Source organism: Montipora foliosa, chromosome 11 (assembly GCF_036669935.1).
Source record: "Montipora foliosa isolate CH-2021 chromosome 11, ASM3666993v2, whole genome shotgun sequence".
NCBI classification, from domain to species: Eukaryota; Metazoa; Cnidaria; class Anthozoa; order Scleractinia; family Acroporidae; genus Montipora; species Montipora foliosa.
Genome location: NC_090879.1, coordinates 616,918 through 636,887, shown reverse-complemented (window position 1 = coordinate 636,887; position 19,970 = coordinate 616,918). Strand labels below are relative to the sequence as shown.

At 38.5% G+C, this 19,970-nt stretch overlaps 2 protein-coding genes and 1 pseudogene across 2 annotated transcripts; 1 reads left to right on the top strand and 2 right to left on the bottom strand.

The window, feature by feature from the left end:
- Window positions 1-1,257: 1,257 nt before the first annotated feature.
- On the top strand, window positions 1,258-2,941 carry LOC137977814 (uncharacterized). The gene is made up of 3 exons (XM_068825157.1): window positions 1,258-1,420; window positions 1,529-1,617; window positions 2,304-2,941. The coding sequence occupies exons 1-3, from the start codon at window positions 1,259-1,261 to the stop codon at window positions 2,731-2,733; spliced, it is 681 nt and encodes a 226-aa protein (XP_068681258.1). The 5' UTR covers window position 1,258; the 3' UTR covers window positions 2,734-2,941.
- A 384-nt stretch (window positions 2,942-3,325) lies between these two features.
- Window positions 3,326-5,875, bottom strand: LOC137977808 (protein Spindly-B-like; annotated as a pseudogene).
- An 8,206-nt stretch (window positions 5,876-14,081) lies between these two features.
- LOC137975556 (uncharacterized) lies at window positions 14,082-16,447 on the bottom strand. Its single transcript, XM_068822671.1, has 3 exons — window positions 15,801-16,447; window positions 15,297-15,359; window positions 14,082-14,835 (listed from the first exon to the last, which is right to left on the bottom strand). Exons 1-3 carry the CDS (start codon window positions 16,445-16,447, stop codon window positions 14,082-14,084), a joined length of 1,464 nt encoding a protein of 487 aa, XP_068678772.1.
- Window positions 16,448-19,970: the final 3,523 nt, after the last annotated feature.

The following is a 19,970-nucleotide window of genomic DNA, read 5'->3' as shown; positions in this document are numbered from 1 at the left end:
CTTTTTTCGCCGTGTTATAGAAGAGGAATAAATAAACAACGGGTCCAAGTCTCAGAGCTGTGCGATATTCCGTACTTGAGTTATTCGGCGAAATGTATTACTCAAATTTGTAGAGTTTAGTACGGAGGCGCCATGTTGGTGTACTGGTGAAGTACACCAACATGGCGGCCGGAAACCTGTAGAAACATCTGGAATTTAGTTTGGCTGTCTTCAACACTTTCTGCTGTATAATGAGCCAGCAAACATTCGTATAGACAAGTCTTCTAGTATATTGGCTGTTTAGGTCACAAAAACATGAGGGAAATCGATGTTTTTATGCAATTGGCATGTTTTTCGAAAGCCGTCAACATGTCACGCACTATGAAAAACTGCTCTATTTTCGAAACGAAGCATGGTTCTGAGCTGAAAACGTGCAAACAGATATATTTTTAAAAGCTCTTGTAGCTGATGAAGATAAAATCTCAAACAGCTCTTTAGTTTTGTATTATATTTTTTGTGACGTCACGTGCAACCCAAGAATACGTCCGCATTTTGTAACATTCCAATGCATTACGGATCATATGTAATGCATTTGAAAACATTGACAAAGTTCCTGATCGAAAGCGAAAATGCATTGAAGATCATTTTGAACTAATCAGAAATCATTTGCAACGCGGTTTCTAACGTTCACAGTGAAGCAATGAAAAACATTCAGAAAACAATACAGTATTGTCATCAGTATCAGTTCTGAAAAATTAATAATTAGTGCACTGCATGCGGTAAGGTGACAATCCAACGAAACGCAAGAACCTTGAAAATGTCGCTGTAATCAACATACAATGCCTACTCATTGAGCAGCAAATAAAAATCTATTTGATGTTTTACAACTTTTAAATTTCCAAGACGCAGAGGCAGCCAATTTAGTTTTCACCGTGCGCTTTCGACCCTTGTTACCCACGAAAGCCACTAACGAATGACATGCAGTCATTCAAACCATTGTCACGAAAAAACTCTTGCGGTCCTTCTTTCCTGCGGCATGTATGTAAGACGTTCATAAAATTTCTTCTAATAAAAATCTATCATACCTTGCTCTCAAACTGATATTAATTTGTATTTAGTTGATCCTGTGAATGCAGACTGAAACGACTCCGAGTGACACCGTTAATCCGTCAAGCCATTACCAGAAATTCGAGACATTTCGTTCACGCGATGATTTGTGTCTGCGGTTACCCTTGAAACCAACGGAGCATGCTCACTGGCGTCAAATTGTGAAAACAACATGGAGCAATCGAGAAGGACGGAGCGAGTCAATTACAAGGCGCTTCACAACCTTTCCTCAGCAGATTTAGTGACTTCTTTCAAAGGAAAAAAAAAAGCTAAACCAGGTTCAAAGGTCTACCAAGTGGAGAGGCTGATCAGCATGAGAAAAGTAGGGACTCGGGTAAGCGACAACTTTCATGAAACCGTATCACTCAGTTTTACAGCTAAAGCTCGATTTATCATCCCGTTGAGCCCTAAAATATTTTTTGTTGATTTTGAACATCTACAGGATGCCGAATACTTAGTAAAATGGAAGGACTGGCCACTTTGGACAAGTTCGTGGGAACCCTCAGCTCACTTGTCTAACGAATTAATCAGGTCAATATTGTGTGTGCATTTTTAGTATGTTCACTTACGATTTTAGTCCAATAGTTTTGTCCCGATCGGATGGATTCATTTTGTTGAGTGTACATGCTGCACGCTAATGAAGACCATTTCATAAGTACAAACGTAGTCAAAATTTTCTTTTTATTTTGGTTTGCTGGTTTGCTGTTTGCGAACCTGCCATCAGTTGCTGTTGTTAAATTATAAACAATTATTGGATGAGGTTTTTGTGATATCCAGAATAATCAAGGTCGAGGTAAGGGTTATCAGCCGAAGCCGAAGGCTGAGGCTGATAACCCTTACCGAGACCTTGATTATTCTGGATATCACAAAAACCGAATCTAATAATTGTTTTATTATACATTGAAGGGAAAAAAAACGGTCACTGTTGTGCTTCTTCACTGACAGCAAGCAACACAAAGCGCGCGAACTTGACATGATTACCCTAAGAAATCATGCACTGCGGTCATACATGACATGATTACCCGTGACCTTGGCTGACCTTGACATGATTAATGTATAATCTGCAGTTATGACGTCACGGGCGCTGATTTCGAAAATTCACTGTAGGCTTTCGGCCAATCAGGAAAGAGATAGTGAGCTCAATGTATAATAATCATAATAATTTGTGCCATTTTCACCAAGGTTGTGATAATTTTCTTTTCACCCAAATTTTACAGGGGTTACAATAATCCATGTGTGAGCATTGAAAGACTGGAAAAGGCAGCTGTTGTTTTTAGTGAGGCTATTTTGGGAATTTTAAAATGTAGGGCTGTGAAAGCTACATATTCAGCAGAAATTTCCTTTGACCATGACGTTTTGAGGTACATATTTAAAGGACAGGGGAAAGGGCCACAAAATGGGGTATCTATGCTTTATGAGAAAGATGATTTGAAAAGATTTTGTCTACCCTCCTACTGGTATTGTTATCTAGACCAGTTAGGCCAAGGTGCTACTATTGATTTTCCTCTAAAATTAAAACCTGTTCTTAGATTTTCAAAAAAGCGCTTTATTGTTCTTAAAGGTGAGATTAAACAGGCACCATTAATTCCAGTTGAAAAGCTAATAATAGTTGTAAATAGGAGAGCATGTGATGGTTCAACTGTTTGAGTTATTTGTAATGGTCACGTTAAGTTTTTTCAGCACACCAGATAAAAATAATAGATATGAATGACTTCCAAAGTTAGTACAAACAGTGTTCTTCTTTTCCTGGTTCTTTCTTTGGTTTTTTCAGGAAGAGTGTTGTATCCAATATTGTACAAAAAATGCGGATAAAGAAAAATACATTGTTCATGAAGATATATTCTTGAAATAAATATTTGTTATTATTTTGATTTCTGGTCTTTTGTTTTTCTCACATATGGATAGGGGTGGGACATAGGTTGTCTTATACAAATGTATAAGAGGGAATTTCCACCCCTTGCCCTGTCAACTGTTTCACAATAGAACAATTTTTTTTAACATATGGCACATAGTAGGGTATTGTGTGCAAGTATGGTGTGACTCTCTGTTTGTTGCAGTTTAATCTCATCACTTTTGAGCAGAACATGTCAATAAATTCTTTCCCCTTTTGTGTAACGTAAAGATACCGTTCAGCATTTGGTCCATAGCTACTGATTTGCTTGTAGAGCACAAGCAAATCTCTCCAAAGCTCTATCGCTGCTTGCTTAATTTTGGTTTAGTTTTTCATTCCCCCACATAGTTATTCATTTTGTTTCAAAATCTCAACCAATTGACTTTTTTTCATCTTTGCAACCCCTGGCACATTGATACTGACAGATTTGATTTCCTGTCTTAACTGCTTAACTGTCATTTTGTTGTATTCCTTTGTGCTCGAGTTGTTTCCTTGTACATCACTTTCATTGTGATAACATTGTGGTTCTCTTGCACATGCCTTCATTGGTTTTTTTCGTGTCTCGATGATGCCATCCTGCCAGTATGCTTCTTTTCTTTTTTTGTACTGCCTTTTTTCTCTTTCACAGTGCTTTAGTGCCTCCTGCCTGTGTTCCAAAAGCAGAACATCCCGGGCCGCATCCCACTTATTGGATTTTTGGAAATATATTTTCTTGGCGTCGTCATTATTTTTCTCAATGCCTTGACTGGTGAACTGTCTGAAGTTATTGTGACTTTTTACAAACATTGGTACATGATATACCAATGCATGCATGTATGGAGTCACTCTCTTTTTTTCATAGCCTATTCGTATACTACCAAGTGAGCAAAACAAATTTACAAAGACTTTGGATTTCTGGAAAATGGCAAGGTAAAAGTCACTCTCATTTGATTGGGAGTTGATTAAATTGTACAGTGAATAAAAATCTTTCCACAATTTAATGACTTTTGCTTTTGTTTCTGGGAACAGGATATCTAGTGCTTCAAGTTTTTCTGGCAAGAGTTTCAGCAGTTTTTTCTTGTCAGACCCAACAAGGCTACTCCAGTCATATGACCCGCTGCCCTTACCATCAGCATTTTTTTTCTCCCAAATAGAGAAAGTTATGCCAAGTTCGTTGATTGCTTGTATTAGAGTACTCAGGTTTGCACCCATTTCCTTACGCTGAGACTTGTTTAAATCTTGTTTACCGTCCTTCTCCATCACTTCTGTGATTAAATTTTCAGTTAGTTTGTCAGTTATTCTAAGCATTAAATGCAGTTCATCAAGAATGATGTGGTCAAGCTCAATGGTAAATAATGGTGTTTTGACACATGAAAATTTCTTTGAAGAAGAACTTAACTCTTTAATTTCTTCAAGTGTTCTCTTGAGTTCTTGGTTGTAATGGGGCAAGTCTTTGGACATGTCCCACCTGAAAAGCTTGTGCACCTTACACCAGAGGCATGCATAGTCTGAGGTAGCTCCAGACATACCCATAGCCATCAACAAGAACTTGTAGTCTCCACCGAGAAATAATTCAACAGCAATTTCTTGTCATTAACCATGATCTTTTTCACAGAATTTATGTCACTGATAATTTCTGAAAGTGATGTCTTAATTGTTTCATACTTTTCAGGGCCATTCACTATACCAATTGTTCTGTTTCCCTTTGATGACATTACTAAATCCCCTGTTTGCAGTAGTGAGAATGACATTATCATGAAATTTGCTGACCTTGACATTTTCGCACCATCAGAACTGATCTTAACCTTTATTGGCTCATCAATTTTGTGGTTTGGATTTGAAACCAGAAATTGCTTGATGTGATTCTCTAGAGTTTCAGAAAACGAAAGTTGTGCACCAGGGTATTGACCTGGTGTTCTTTCAATGTGACAGAGTTTATTCAGTTCAGTCCTCCTCTGTTTTATCAAGTAAGACCTTGGTAAGCCATCAGACAGAAGAGACAATTCATGGTAGAGTTCATCACTTGCACAGAATCTGTCTAGTAAAAATAGAAGAGTTTCTAAGTTTTCCTGGTCAGCATTATTTCCTGATGATTGCTCAAATTCAATGGTGTGGACCTCATTACTGGCTGTTTCCTGAACTTTGAGAAAAGACAGCTTGAGTCCATGTGATTCAAGAAACCAGAGGGCAATTTCTGATTTTTCTTTCAGCTCTTCAAGTCTTCTTGATAGCTGTCTTTTCCCTAACTTGTCTATAGTTTTCACTTGGCAAAGAAAACCATTTTTTTGTCTCTAAATTTTGTATGTACTCAGATAATTCTTTGTTGTTGTCTTCAATATCTCTGAACTTTTTCTCTGCAATTTGAACTGTTTCTCCCATTTCATTTTCTTTTCTTCTGAATGCCTCCATCATTTCCCTTGCCAAGCTCTCTTTCTCCTTCTCAAGATTCTTGTACCTCAATTTCCATTCTTTTACTTCTTGTTCTGCGGCAGAGAGATTGTCTTCTATTTCATCAGGTACCACAAGCTCACTTTCATAAATACTAAGGGTTAGCCCTTTCCTGCTGACCTCTTCTCTCTTCCTACCACCAACTTTCATCCCAGTGTATTTGTTTACAACTGTACCAGCTTCACGTCTCAATCTTCCTTTGATTCTTGATCCGTTTTCTTTACTTAATTTAAACCATCGACCAGGAATCCAAAAATTAAGAAGGTCAATGTAGTCAAACTCATTTCCTCTCTCGTCTTTGATTCCAACAAGCTCATGCCATTTCATTAGAATTGGATATGGGATGTATATTGAGAGAGCTATTTCAGACTCTAGACTGCGCTGCTGGTTTATATAAGACAGAGGGGATTCAGTGACTTTTAGCTTACAGCCTAGGGTTTCCTTTTCGAAATTGAGCAAAACATCAGACATTTTTAGCGGTATTCCTCTGGGCTCACTGAGGATGTGAAAAAAAACTTGAACAATCAAGCATATTTGGCATTCGTAATTTGGCGCGATTTTTCGCATTTAGGAGTCTACAGATACTTGAAACAGCGATAGAAAGCGTAAAAATGGTAGGCTTCTAAGCTGACATGTTTTTTTGTGTGAAGAAAGCTATGGAAAATGGTTGTTCTTCCCGTCTTTTCACATCCTGCGGGACATTCGTGCGACCAGATGAAGGCTGCATCCATTCGTGAAAAAGCGTCCTTTTCGGTGCCGATGGGTGGCATTCTGTTTTATCGTGGAACGTTTTATTTAACATATTTAAAAAGATCGTAATTTGAGGAAAAGTTTGAGGGGTCGGCACCGATGGAAGCATGAAAGACACGCACAGCTCAAGGCTTGGAAGTCAAGGTTACTGAAGGTATTTTGATCAAATTAGAAGGTAAGTACCAGCGTAATTCCTTGTTATTTTGGCGCTATTTGGCGGCTCGAACAATGAACAAAATGGTAAAAAAACCTTCGCTTCGTAGAGTAGTTGCATATTATTTATCAGAGAAAGGTCGGCACATAGGATTTAATTTATTTGAACGGCCAAAAATTGATATTTTATTTCACATCCCATACATTTCTTTACAACATCGGGCAGCCATTTTTTCTGTTCCATTTGATTGACATGCGGTATTCGTGACGCAATATGACTCGAATTTCTGGTAATGAGTATCGATCAGATTACTACGGTGGCCCATATCTGCAAACACAACAAACACTTTTTCAAACACAACACAGTATTATCAAAGCACAACAAACTATTATCGAAACACAACACAGTATTATCTGAACACAGCAAACTGTTATCGAAACACAACATAGTATCATCGAAGCACAACACAATATTATGGAAACACAACACAGTATTATCGAAACACAACACAATATTATCGAAACACAACACAATGTCATCAAAACACAACACAGTATCATCCAAACACAACACAATGTCACATCAAAACACAACGCAAATCTCCCAAAACACAACACAATATTTGCGAGACACAACTCCAAATGCTCCCGATTACTTTATGCAGGATGTTACTATACAAAGCATAAACCCATCATTACTCGACACAGTGGCGGGTTATGCGCCTGGATCATTCACCGCCATTTTGTTTGTTATCTTCGCATGTGGCGATCTGTCGCGAGAATGGATATGTTTTTTAAGTGCTTGAACTGCTCAGAAGGGGTCGAGGAAACTTACCAATATTGCTCTAGATGTGGAGCAGCCTTGGACAAAGAGGAGGTTCTCATTCGTTATTATTTTCAGAGTGGGTTTGATTACTCGGTTATATTACTCTTTTTAGAAAAGTACCATGCAACAGAAATTTCTATGCGTACTTTGCACAATAGACTGCGCGAGCACGGATTAAGAAGAAGGAATGCAAACAGTGACGATGCCGAAATTTACCAGGCCATTCAACAAGAATTGGACGGGCCAGGATGTATGAGGGGTTATCGAGCTATGTGGCACACCCTTCGTTTGGGTTACGGAATACAGGCACCAAGAAGAAAGGTCGAAGGGATTTTACAACAAGTTGATCCTGAAGGAACAGCCTTGAGGAAGGCTCATGCACTAAGGAGAAGGTCGTACACTAACCCAGGCCCGAATTTTGCTTGGCACGTTGACGGCTACGATAAGTTAAAGCCATACGGCTTTCCTATTCATGTTGCGGTGGACGGTTTCAGTCGTAGAGTCATGTGGTTGAAAATTTGCCCCTCGAATAATGACCCCTTCCACGGAGCTTCATTGTTTTACGATTGTGTTAAATCAAACAGAGGTTGCCCAAGAGTTCTTCGAACAGACTGTGGGACTGAAAATGTGACCATGGCGGCCATGCAGTGTTATTTTCGAGGAAATGGTAACGACGACCAAGCTGGATTAAATGCACAGTCATAGGTACGGATCGTCCCCAGCAAACCAGCGCATAGAGGCATGGTGGTCATTTTATCGACATGACAGATCAACGTGGTGGATTAACTTTTTTAAAAACTTAATTGAAACAAACATTGTCGATACTGCTAGTGAATTAAGTATGTCCTGTTTGTGGTTCTGTTTTAAAGATATCTTGCAGGTGGACCTAGATCATGTAAGGGATCACTGGAACACCCATTACATTCGAAAATCACGTCATGATACAGTCCCTGGTAGGCCTGATGAGCTTTTCTACCTTCCAGAGAACAGTGGGTTTGAAGATTTCAGATGTCCCATTACAGAACAACAACTTGATGATATGGCTGTGTGCTGTACAACGGACGAAGAAGAAAATATTTTTCTGGAGTATTTTAACTATGCACTGGAGAGTTTAAATTTGCACCGCCCGACAAACTGGAGGGAGGCATTAAAACACTTTTCCAACGTTTAATGCAAGTATTGTTGTAATATTGAAACCTTTGGGGATCCCCCTAGGAGCCCCTGAGTGACTTACATGGACACCCCGAAAACGGAAAACCATGTGCTTTGTGTTGGCACTTTTAAAAGGGGCACGAACATCTTAGAATCAATAGTTGTTACTAGTCGTTGAGTTTAGTATTGCTTGATTGAATGATATCATAACAAGTATCACAATAGGTCATTCTATGACATTTTAGTACAGTGCAATGGTACTATGTTAAGCAGAAAATTGAAATGACTTCCACCAATTTTTCAGAGGAAATGTTATGCATCCTATTCAGTACTTTACAATACAATACAATAATACAATACAATACAACTTTATTTCACTACGCTAGCCACACACAACAAAAGCTGGTTTCCAGGTGGGGCGTAGGTAAACACGTTACAATAAAGTATATATATATATATATATATATATATATATATTAAAAATAGAAGTATATTACATAGAATCAGTGTGATCCAATAGAAAGCATGAAGGGCGAGGACCCAAGTTTGCGTTTGAAATAAGAAAGCGATTTTGCGGTCTTTGCCTCATAGGGAAGATTATTCCAGAGCATTGCACCACTATACTTAAAGCTGCGCTTCAAAAAATTTGTGTATGGCCTTGGAAGTGCTAGATCAGTCTCGATATTCCTAAGATTGTAATTTATGTTAGTATCATTTAGCTTTACAAAGGAGTTACTCAGTTGGGGGGCAGATAGATCATTGAGGATTTTATACATAAGGGTAGCCTTTGTATGGAAGCGCCTGGTTTCAAGGGATTTCCATTTCAGGTTATTCAACACATCCGTGGACCTAACATCATATGAAGAGCCTGTAATAACCCTACCCGCACGATTTCGAATTTTTTGTAATTTATCTTTTAGTTGCTTACCACATATATCCCACAGGGGTGAGCAGTAATCAAAATAAGGTTGAATGAGTGATCTGTATAAAGTTACGAGGGTGCAGAGGGGGACAAAAGGCTTAATTCTTCTCAAAGCACCTATGCCAGCACGTGCCTTTTTACATATATACTCAATATGAGTTTCAAATGTAAGCTTTTCATCTAGTAGAACTCCCAAACATTTGTTAGAGGTTACGCGTGAAACCAAATTATTATCAATGGAGATTGCATTAGGTAAATCTCTAGATTTAGTGTTCAAATTATATGTTGACCCAACAACCATTAACTTAGTTTTGAGAGGATGGAATTGGAGCTTATTAACAGTGAGCCAGTTGCTTAGATTTTTTAAATCAGAATTTATATTATTGGCAAGTGCGCCAATATCAAAACTAGAGGTAAAGATTTGAGTATCGTCTGCATATAAACAGGGGGTAGTGAATTTTAAACAATTTGGTAAATCATTTATGTAGATAAGGAAAAGGAGAGGGTCAAGAATAGAGCCTTGGGGAACTCCGCAGAGTAAGTTACTTTGAGAAGATAAGCAACCATTTACTAAACATTGTTGTTGTCGGGCAGTAAGATAAGACTTGAACCACATCAATTCTCTATCAGCGACTCCATAAAACTTAACTTTCTCTAGTAAAATCGAATGATCAACTGAGTCAAAGGCCTCACGAATATCAAGAAAAACTACACCTGTCAATTTTCCCTTATCCATATTATCAGACCAATCATCGCACATTTGAATCAACGCCGAGACAGTCGAGTGGAGAGGGCGGAAGCCAGACTGGAATTTAGAGAGAACAGAATTAACTTTCAAAAAGTGATAAAGCTGTTGAAAAACTTCTTTCTCGAAAACTTTACCTATTATTGGCAGGATTGAAATGGGTCTATAATTTCCCATATCACGACGGTCATTGCCTTTATAGACCGGGCACACACGCGCATTTTTCCAGTCATCAATAAAAGTGCAAATAAGATTACAAAGTTGGTTGTACACAAAAGTACAACAGATGCTCTACTCTTTCACATTTAGAAATGAGATACAATATGGTAAAGTGAAACTTTATTCATATCCAATTACTTCTCTTAACATGAACAAGAATGATATTGCATCCTTTCGTTTCAAAAGACTGTGTTTTAAAACGTCATTTCCTGTCCCCTAGTATTTATAACATAATGCAAAGGTAACATTCTTATTCATTTGCATTTACCCTTTTACTTAAACATGAACAAGAACAGTATGAGGACCTCATTTCATTTCAAAAGACTGGGGAAGAGTTTTAGAACATTATGCATATCCATATCCCCTGGTATTTGCAAATGCAAAAGTTACATCTTTTTTGAAGTCATCATATGTGCCATGCACCACCATGTGCCATGAAGTCATCATATGTGCCATGCACCACCATGCAACACTGAGTTGTGTTTTGATGTGACATTGTGTTGTGTTTGGATGATACTGTGTTGTGTTTTGATGACATTGTGTTGTGTTTCGATCATACAGTGTTGTCTTTCCATAATATTGTGTTGTGTTTGGATGATACAGTGTTGTGTTTTCATGACATTGTGTTGTGTTTCCATAATATTGTGTTGTGCTTCGATAATACTATGTTGTGTTTCGATAACAGTTTGCTGTGTTCAGATAATACTGTGTTGTGTTTCGATAATAGTTTGTTGTGCTTCGATAATACTGTGTTGTGTTTGGAAAAGTGTTTGTTGTGTTTGCAGATATGTACGGTGGCCCATATCTGCAAACACAACAAACACTTTTCCAAACACAACACAGTATTATCTGAACACAACAAACTATTATCGAAACACAACACAGTATTACCGAAGCACAACACAATATTATCGACACAAAACACTGTATGATCGAAACACAACACAGTATCATCCAAACACAACACTATATGATCGAAACACAACACAATGTCATTAAAACACAACACAGTATCATCCAAACACAACACAATATTATGGAAACACAACACTGTATGATCGAAACACAACACAATGTCATCGAAACACAACACAGTATTTGCAAAGCACAACGCAAATCTCCCAAAACACAACACAATATTTGCGAAACACAACTCCAAATGTTCCCGATTACTTTATGCAGGATGTTACTATACAAAGCATAAACCCATCAATACTCGACCCAGTGGCGGTTTATACGCCTGGATCATTCCCCGCCATTTTGTTTGTATCTTCGCATGTGGCGATCTGTCGCGAGAATGGATGTGTCTTTTAAGTGAACTGCTCAGAAGAGTTAGAGGAAACTGACCAATATTGCTCTAGATGTGGAGCAGCCGTGGACAAAGAGGAGGTTCTCATTCGTTAGTATTTTCAGCGTGGATTTGATTACTCGGTTATATTACTCTTTTTAGAAAAGTACCATGCAACAGAAATGTCTATGCGTACTTTGCACAATAGACTGCGCGAGTACGGATTAAGAAGAAGGAATGCAAACAGTGACGATGCCGAAATTTACCAGGCCATTCAACAAGAATTGGACGGGCCAGTCTGTATGAGGGGCTATCGAGCTATGTGGCACACCCTTCGTTTGGATTACGGAATACAAGCACCAAGAAGAAAGGTCGAAGGAATTTTACAACAAGTTGACCCTAAAGGAACAGCCTTGAGGAAGGCTCTTGCACTAAGGAGAAGGTCGTACACTAACCCAGGCCCGAATTTTGCGTGGCACGTTGACGGCTACGATAAGCTAAAGCCATACGGCTTTCCTATTCATGGTGCGGTGGAAGGTTTCAGTCGTCGAGTCATGTGGTTGAAAATTTGCCCCTCGAATAATGACCCCTGCCACGTAGCTTCATTGTTTTACGATTGTGTCAAATCAAATAGAGGTTGCCCAAGAGTTCTTCGAACAGATTGTGGGACTGAAAATGTGACCATGGCGGCCATGCAGTGTTATTTTCGAGGAAATGGTAACGACGAACAAGCTGGATTAAATGCACATAGATACGGATCGTCCCCAGCAAACCAGCGCATAGAGGCATGGTGGTCATTTTATCGGCATGACAGATCAACGTGGTGGATTAATTTTTTTAAAGACTTAGTTGAAACAAACATTGTCGATACTGCTAGTGAATTAAGTATGTCCTGTTTGTGGTTCTGTTTTAAAGATATCTTGCAGGTTGACCTAGATCGTGTAAGGGATCAATGGAACACCCATTACATTCGAAAATCACGTCATGATACAGTCCCTGGTAGGCCTGATGAGCTTTTCTACCTTCCAGAGAACAGTGGGTTTGAAGATTTCAGATGTCCCATTACAGAACAACAACTTGATGATATGGCTGTGTGCTGTACAACGGACGAAGAAGAAAATATTTTTCTGGAGTATTTTAACTATGCACTGGAGAGTTTAAATTTGCACCGCCCGACAAACTGGAGGGAGGCATTAATTAACACTTTTCCAACGTTTAATGCAAGTATCACAATAGGTCATTCTATGACATTTTAATACAGTGCAATGGTACTATATATGGTAAAGCAGAAGATTGAAATGACTTCCACCAATTTTTCAGATGAAATGTAATGCATCCTATTCAGTACTTTAAGTGCAAACAAGATTGCAAAGTTGGTTGTACACAAAAGTACAACAGATGCTCTACTCTTTCACATTTAGAAATTAGATACAGTATGGTAAAATGACACTTTATTCATATCGAATTACTTCTCTTAACATGAACAGGAATGATATTGCATCCTTACTTTTCAAAAAACTGAGGAAAATGTTTTAAAACGTCATTCCCTATCCCCTAGTATTTATAAAATAATGCAAAGGTGACATTCTTATTCATTTGCATTTACCCTTTCACTTAAACATGAACAAGAACAGTATGAGGACCTCATTTCGTTTCAAAAGACTGGGGAAGAGTTTTAGAACATTATGCATATCCATATCCCCTGGTATTTGTAAAATGAGATTTTACTGCCCCATCAGTAAAATACAGTTAATGGAATGTGACCATACTAAAAGGGGCTATTCATGTCGCGTTAGTTATCTTCGTGTTCTTTGTAGTCGGTCGTTCAAGGTCATAAAATCAATGGTTTTGTTATAAATAAATAAAATGAGGACATAGTGACTTTGTTCCTAGATATCAGTTTATAACGTACACTTGCATTGGCCAAATCTGTTAAGGCCTCATTCATAACTGTTAAAGAGCACGTGTAATACCTTCCTGCTCATAGAAGAAGCTGTACAACTGGCTACTTTAATAGACAGAGTCTAGTTATAAAAGCCTCAGTTAGCCGTCCAAGGTTCACTTGGCAGTTTTGTCTTCTATAGATACATCTTTTTTAAAGTCATCATATGTGCCATGCACCACTGGTAATAACAACTGGCAGGAACATGCATTTGCTTTTGGGAACTTGGATTTTTCACCACATTGCTCAGGTGCATGAAGGAAGCCAATGTGCTGTTCTATACCACCTGGGGGAACTTCCCTAACTCCACTGACAAAAAAAAGAATATCTCTAAAAGTCAATTCTACTGTTTTTTCTTCAACATCTTGCAAAAAATCATTCCACCGTGACAACACTAGCCCTTCAAGTTGGCAATTATTTGAACCAGTTTCACTATAATGGACAGAAAAAAGACAGCCAAATAATTCTGCAGTTAGTGTTTCTTCAGAATAACAGAAAACTTCTTTAAATTTCTCATAATTTTCTGTCATAGCTTGAAGGACACCTAGTTGGGCTAGCCCTTCTTTAAATCGCTCAAATGCTGCATGGACCCTGTCAATTACAAACCAATGAGCAGTCTTGTCAAGAAGATTTAAAATGTCTTCCTGCTTTGTTACGATCTGGAGGGTTCCTGCTAGCTCTCAGACTGTTTCTAGATTATGATCTGAGATAAGCTTTTGAGCCTCTTGAACAGATGTGGTATTCTTGATAGCCTGCAGAGAATTTCTGAGGTCAAAATCATAAACATTCTCAAGACAGACATTTGCTTGTGTAACTCCTTTTGTCAATGCATCATACAAGGGAAGACCAAAGCATCTTGGTCCAGGACCACCATGAACTATGGACATTGCAATGAACTCACCAGCATAAAAAAAGTAATCATTTCCCAAATAGTTAGCATTGCATGACAAAAATTTGCTTTTTTCTGGACCACAAAATAACTGTGAGTTAACAATCCAATCCAGAACCAGGGTAAAAAATTCTCTTTTTGGCCCCCCCAAGTCAATTGCACCCTCAGAAGTTCCAGAGTCATCAGTAAACTTAACTGAAACCTTGTTATCCGGAGAAAAAGATTTTCTTCTAAGCCCCCTTAAAGCACCTTCCCAAAGATGACTACGACTTATATTAAATTTTGATATCTTATCTTCATTAATCTTAAGAGCTAGTTGTTCTAGTATCTCTTGTAATGACCAGCTTGTCTTTATTTGAAACACTTGAGGATCATCTACTGCCACAGGGACATTTTCTCCTTCAGAATCACTACTGTATAGCAAAGTGCCAGGGATTAAGGAGGCATAAAGCAGATCTGCATCACTGGTGGAACGGGGACCATCATCACATGTTACAGAATGTGCATATGTGTGAGGAACACTAACAGATGAGGCACTACCTGTACTGTAAAAAAAACAAAAAGTTATGTGAATTCTTGTACCATCTTGTGGTGTATGTTTTACTGCTAATTCAGTTTCAAACATTGCATTAACTATATTAATACCATGGCTAAACCTGAAGTGAAATGACAGTTTCCATCACTCCCAAATTTTGCCTAAGATTTAACTTTGGTGAGAGCCAGGTTAATGTTTCCTTGTTCAGTGTAATGTTTACCTTTTGTTGAGTGATAGGATGATCTGCATCGCTACTGAAACTAACATCACCATGAGATGTTGCAGTGTATGTTCGTGTTTTTGGAAATGCACTACAAAAGAATTCAAAGGCAGTGAGTATTATTACAACTTGAATTGTGGTGGATGTTTTACGTCCAGTTCACTTTTAAACGAAAGATGATTGATTGTTCTAAAACGACAGGTCAACAGTAGAATAAGGCAAGTCAGATTCTTGTTTAGCCTAATGCTTACCTTTGCTGAAATGGAAGTTGATGGTCAGGTGTAGTTCTGCACTCTTCTGATCTGATTTTTTTCCTGATAAACAGCAAATTCGAAATTTCCTTTAAAATAATTATTGTTAAATTTTATTTGCGCCATATTTGTATAGGAAAACCTTCATTGTAAGGCCTCATATATAGAATTTGGGATTTTCCTTCAGTATTGTTCAACTACAGTAAACCAAACTCTTAACTTTTTCTAAGTGAAAGTTGAGTCAGACTTATCTAGTATAGCATCCCACTAATAAATATTCATAATGAAGATAAGAGTATGGTAAACTGGAATGATGCAAGCTTAAGCTTCTGAAAAAACATATTGAAGAAGGATATAGCTTTTGACGTTCCATAATGAGTGAAGTGTCCAAATAAAAGCTAATTTCATTTCCCCTCTCGTATAATTTCCTCTCCCTCCTCTTCTTGTTCTTAGGGCTTAAAAAACTCAGGGGCATAAATAGCTGAGAGTGACTAACAATCTTACCTAACACCCTGAGTATCAGGCTCTGTCTCAGTCTCACTGTCCAACATAAACTCGTCTTCCGGTTCCTCTGGGCACAGGTACAAAGTAATTCTGTTGTAAGGTTTACCTAAATCTTCCTCGTAGTCTCGCAGAGTGAATTCTTCTTCTTGCTGATCTGGAAGATTCATGGCCAGTTGTCCATCTGGGTAAACCAGTTTCCAGCTTGTCCTCGAGACGAAGGCCTGGTCATGAGCTTGACGTTTCACCAAGGCCTCTATAAACACTTCTGCGTATCCACAATCCTTTCTTACTTTCAAGGGCAATGTCTTGCCGCGGATTGGAGCTGTCACATCTGGGCCAACAAACCGCATCACCCCTATATTAATTAACGCGAAGGGATCTTCTTCTCTCTTCTTCTGTCCTCTTCTCTTGGAGCCACTTGATCGAAAATGAGTCGACCTCTCTTCGCTTTTCTTAGCAGCATACTTTTGGAGGCTCAGGCATTTTGTTGCACCTTTATCTGTTTCACTTGTGCTAGTGTCGTTTGCTACCTTTTGTCCACAAAAAGGGAAAAATTTTGAAGAAGATTTCAAACCAGCTCCACAGCTCGCACAAACATTCTTTCCAAGCGAAATGGCGAATAAAAATGGCGGGAAATTGCAAAGCATGTCAGCAGTTGCAGTGGCGGATCCAAGGGAGGGGCCGGAGGGGGGGGGGGGGGGTAGGGCCTTATCTGCAGATCAGGAACTGCCACTGGGTCGAGTAATGATGGGTGTAACATCCTGCATAAAGTAATCAGGAACATTTGGAGTTGTGTTTCGCAAATATTGTGTTGTGTTTTGGGAAATTTGCGTTGTGTTTTGCAAATACTGAGTTGTGTTTTGATGTGACATTGTGTTGTGTTTGGATGACACTGTGTTGTGTTTCGATGACATTGTGTTGTGTTTGGATCATACAGTGTTGTGTTTCCATAATATTGTGTTGTGTTTGGATGATACTGTGTTGTGTTTTGATGACATTGTGTTGTGTTTCGATAATACTTTGTTGTGTTTCGATAATATTGTGTTGTGCTTCGATAAGACTATGTTGTGTTTCGATAACAGTGTGTTGTGTTTCGATAATAGTTTGTTGTGCCTTGGTATTACTGTGTTGTGTTTCAATAATAGTTTGTTGTGTTCAGATAATATTGTGTTGTGTTTGGAAAAGTGTTTGTTGTGTTTGCAGATATGGGCCACCGTAGATATGGGCTACCGTAGATTAACCTGCGAGCAGAGTCTCTTTCGATCTTCCAAAGAGACCCTGTTCGCAGGGTACGATCAGATCTGATATGACTCGAATCTCCCTATTCTCCTTTTGGTGTGCTGATTACGATGTCGAGTTTTTGCAGGGGAAAAAGATTCAGAATAAAACAACGCAATTTCAATGTGCTCCGATGAAACACCATATCACCATATGAAACAGACGGGGATGCTCGTCGTCTCGCTTAGGGGTGTAAATTTTGGATTTTGGTCTCGCTTAGGGTGTTCCGGGCAAAGCGCCAATATAAGCCGCCAAAGTCTCGTTTGGGGTTCCGCGAAGAAACACAGAATTACGCGAAGAGATACAGAAGTCAAATTTTGCTTATAAAAACTACTTTTAGATAAAAGCATTCGATTATTATGTCTTTATATCATTGAAACTCATTGCATGTCGTATTTGTGTGTGTTTTAAGCGGTCTCTTTTAGGGGTCACAATTTGTTCAAGCCACGCCCAGATTGGTCTCCTTTAGGGGTCACAAAAAGCTTGAGCCACGCCCAGATGGTCTCCTCTAGGGGTTAAATTCAAAATTTCCGACGAGCATCCCCGTCTGTTCCATATGGGAGTTTCCGCCCCCCCTTCCCCCCCGGGAAATTATGACAGTCGTTTGGGCGCCGAAGCACGAAAACCTTTATCCAGATCTTTGCGGCTAAAGAATCCGATATTACTTTTCAGGTGACTTGAAGGTCATTGAAGAATAGATCAGAAGGGATAATGTAACAGCTGCCGAAGAATGCGCTAAATGGCCATAAAAATACAACATGAGCAGAAAGCTCATGCTCAAGCTAACCGTTACGAACACTGAGTTTATATTTTTCACAACCCGGGAAGTATAATTCTGAATGTATTTAATTTTTTTTAAGAAATCTTTGTGAAGAGTGTCCAATGCATTGAAAAACATTTCAAGATCATTCTTGAACATCAGACAATTTGGTGTAATAAATGCCTATTATGAGGGACAAGTACCATTTATAGCAATTTCTTGTAATCAACATCAGTATCCTTCTTCATAAAAATTAAGAACCTAATTAAGAACCTATTTAGCCTAAACTTCCAATAAGTACTTCAAACTATAAGAATCTATTTTGCCAAACTTCAAAAAAATCTAGGTTATTCTTCGCGGCCTTGTATTTGCCAGTTTCGAGTTCGAAGTTTCATCCTATCCCGAGAACAAAAAAGACTTAAGTTCAATATTTTTACGGATTGGGAGGTAAGTTCAATCTGGTTCTAGTTTATTTTCTCTATTGAAATTATTATAATATTCCAAGGGCACAGCTATTGCTTCTGCAAACAGTATTTAGTGAGTCCTCCACAGCCTAGATTGGACGTATTTGACAATATAACAGAATTGAGGTTTGTGAGAATAATCCATCGTTTTAAACAAACGAAAATTCAAATAATTATTATTCCAGTCCTCTGAATTGAATCAAAAAATCTGTCCCGTTGTGTTTACACAATTTGAAACTAGACAGTCTTGCCTTTGGCTCCATTGAATCCTGATGACAACATCAACGCTATTATTTATTGACTTCAAAGCTACTGGTGACAATGGTCGGGCAAGGCAAAAGTAATGACCCAACTTGCCAAAAAAGAATAAATAAATAGAATTACAAGACAAAGAAGTCCACCAAGGATGTAGGCAAGTGAAGCAACTATGTCTTGGGGTGAGTGTGAACAAAATTAAAATTTTAGAATCCAACCTAATAATAATAATAACAATGTCTTATTCATTCGCTAAAATACATAACAAATATTACAATAACTCACATATGATACACAATATACGTCAACACTATCTAAGAACTATATAACTAAATTGTATTTAAAATTTAATATATTAAAAGAGCTATCCTTAAATCGTTCTGTATTCAATTTCGGTCTGGCAGAAGATGGCTCACGTAATTGATAAGAAGTAACTTTAGCCTTTGGTGCTAAATGATATACATTGTTCTAAAAGATTAAAAGTATTTGGATGATCTATCGTATATCGTCTTTTATAGCATCTAGTTAAAAAATGTTGAATTGCGTTTAGGACAGATTGATTCGCTCCGTAAACCGGAAGCGCATACATAACTTTTGTCATAATTAGAGAGTGAAATAACTGATCATACTTCCATTGCGTATATCCTTCCTTCCTTAGAGATCTTATAGTAAACAAGCATTTGATCGCTTCCCATAGTTTGGTTCCTAAGGCACATGATCTGCAGGAAAACTAAAAGTCCAGGCCGCAGTTGTTCAAAAGGTGGATAGCGCTATCCACCGGATAAATCACTATCCATTGGATAACGCAATTGTTTTCGCTATGACTTATCCAGTGGATAGTGATTTATCCGGCTGATAGCGCTATCCATCGTTTGAACAACTGAGCCCAGGCCTCAGTTGTTGAAAAGATGGATGGCGCTCTCTGCCGGATAAATCTCGTTTACACTGTACTTTTGGGGGATCGGACCAATTTCTGGTACGAGACTACGGTAACTGGTGCAGCTGCATGCTGCTACCGGGCATGCGTAATTCCTCTAAAACAAAATGGCGACGAATAGTTTCCTCCGAGAATATATCAATAAGAGACTCAACTTCTTCGTCCTTCCAAGCGGAGCAAGACTCCTTTTCCTGTGAATTCTCGCCAGCCGCCATGTTGAAAATCAACAGCACTCTTGACCCCAGAGCTCCGCGGATTTTTAGTGCGCCTGCGTTTAATGAGGTTATTTAAAAGCAAATGACCAAACTGGTACGGACCCGTGTTTTTTTTTTTTGCTTTATTACACGGGCAAAAATGTCAGGTCAGTACTCTTTTCTTGTCGGGTCCGTACCCAATTTTTCTGTCGTGTAAACGGCCTTTTTGACAGTGTTTCTACATTACAAGGAGCCTAGAAATGGCTCTCAAAGGCTTTTGGC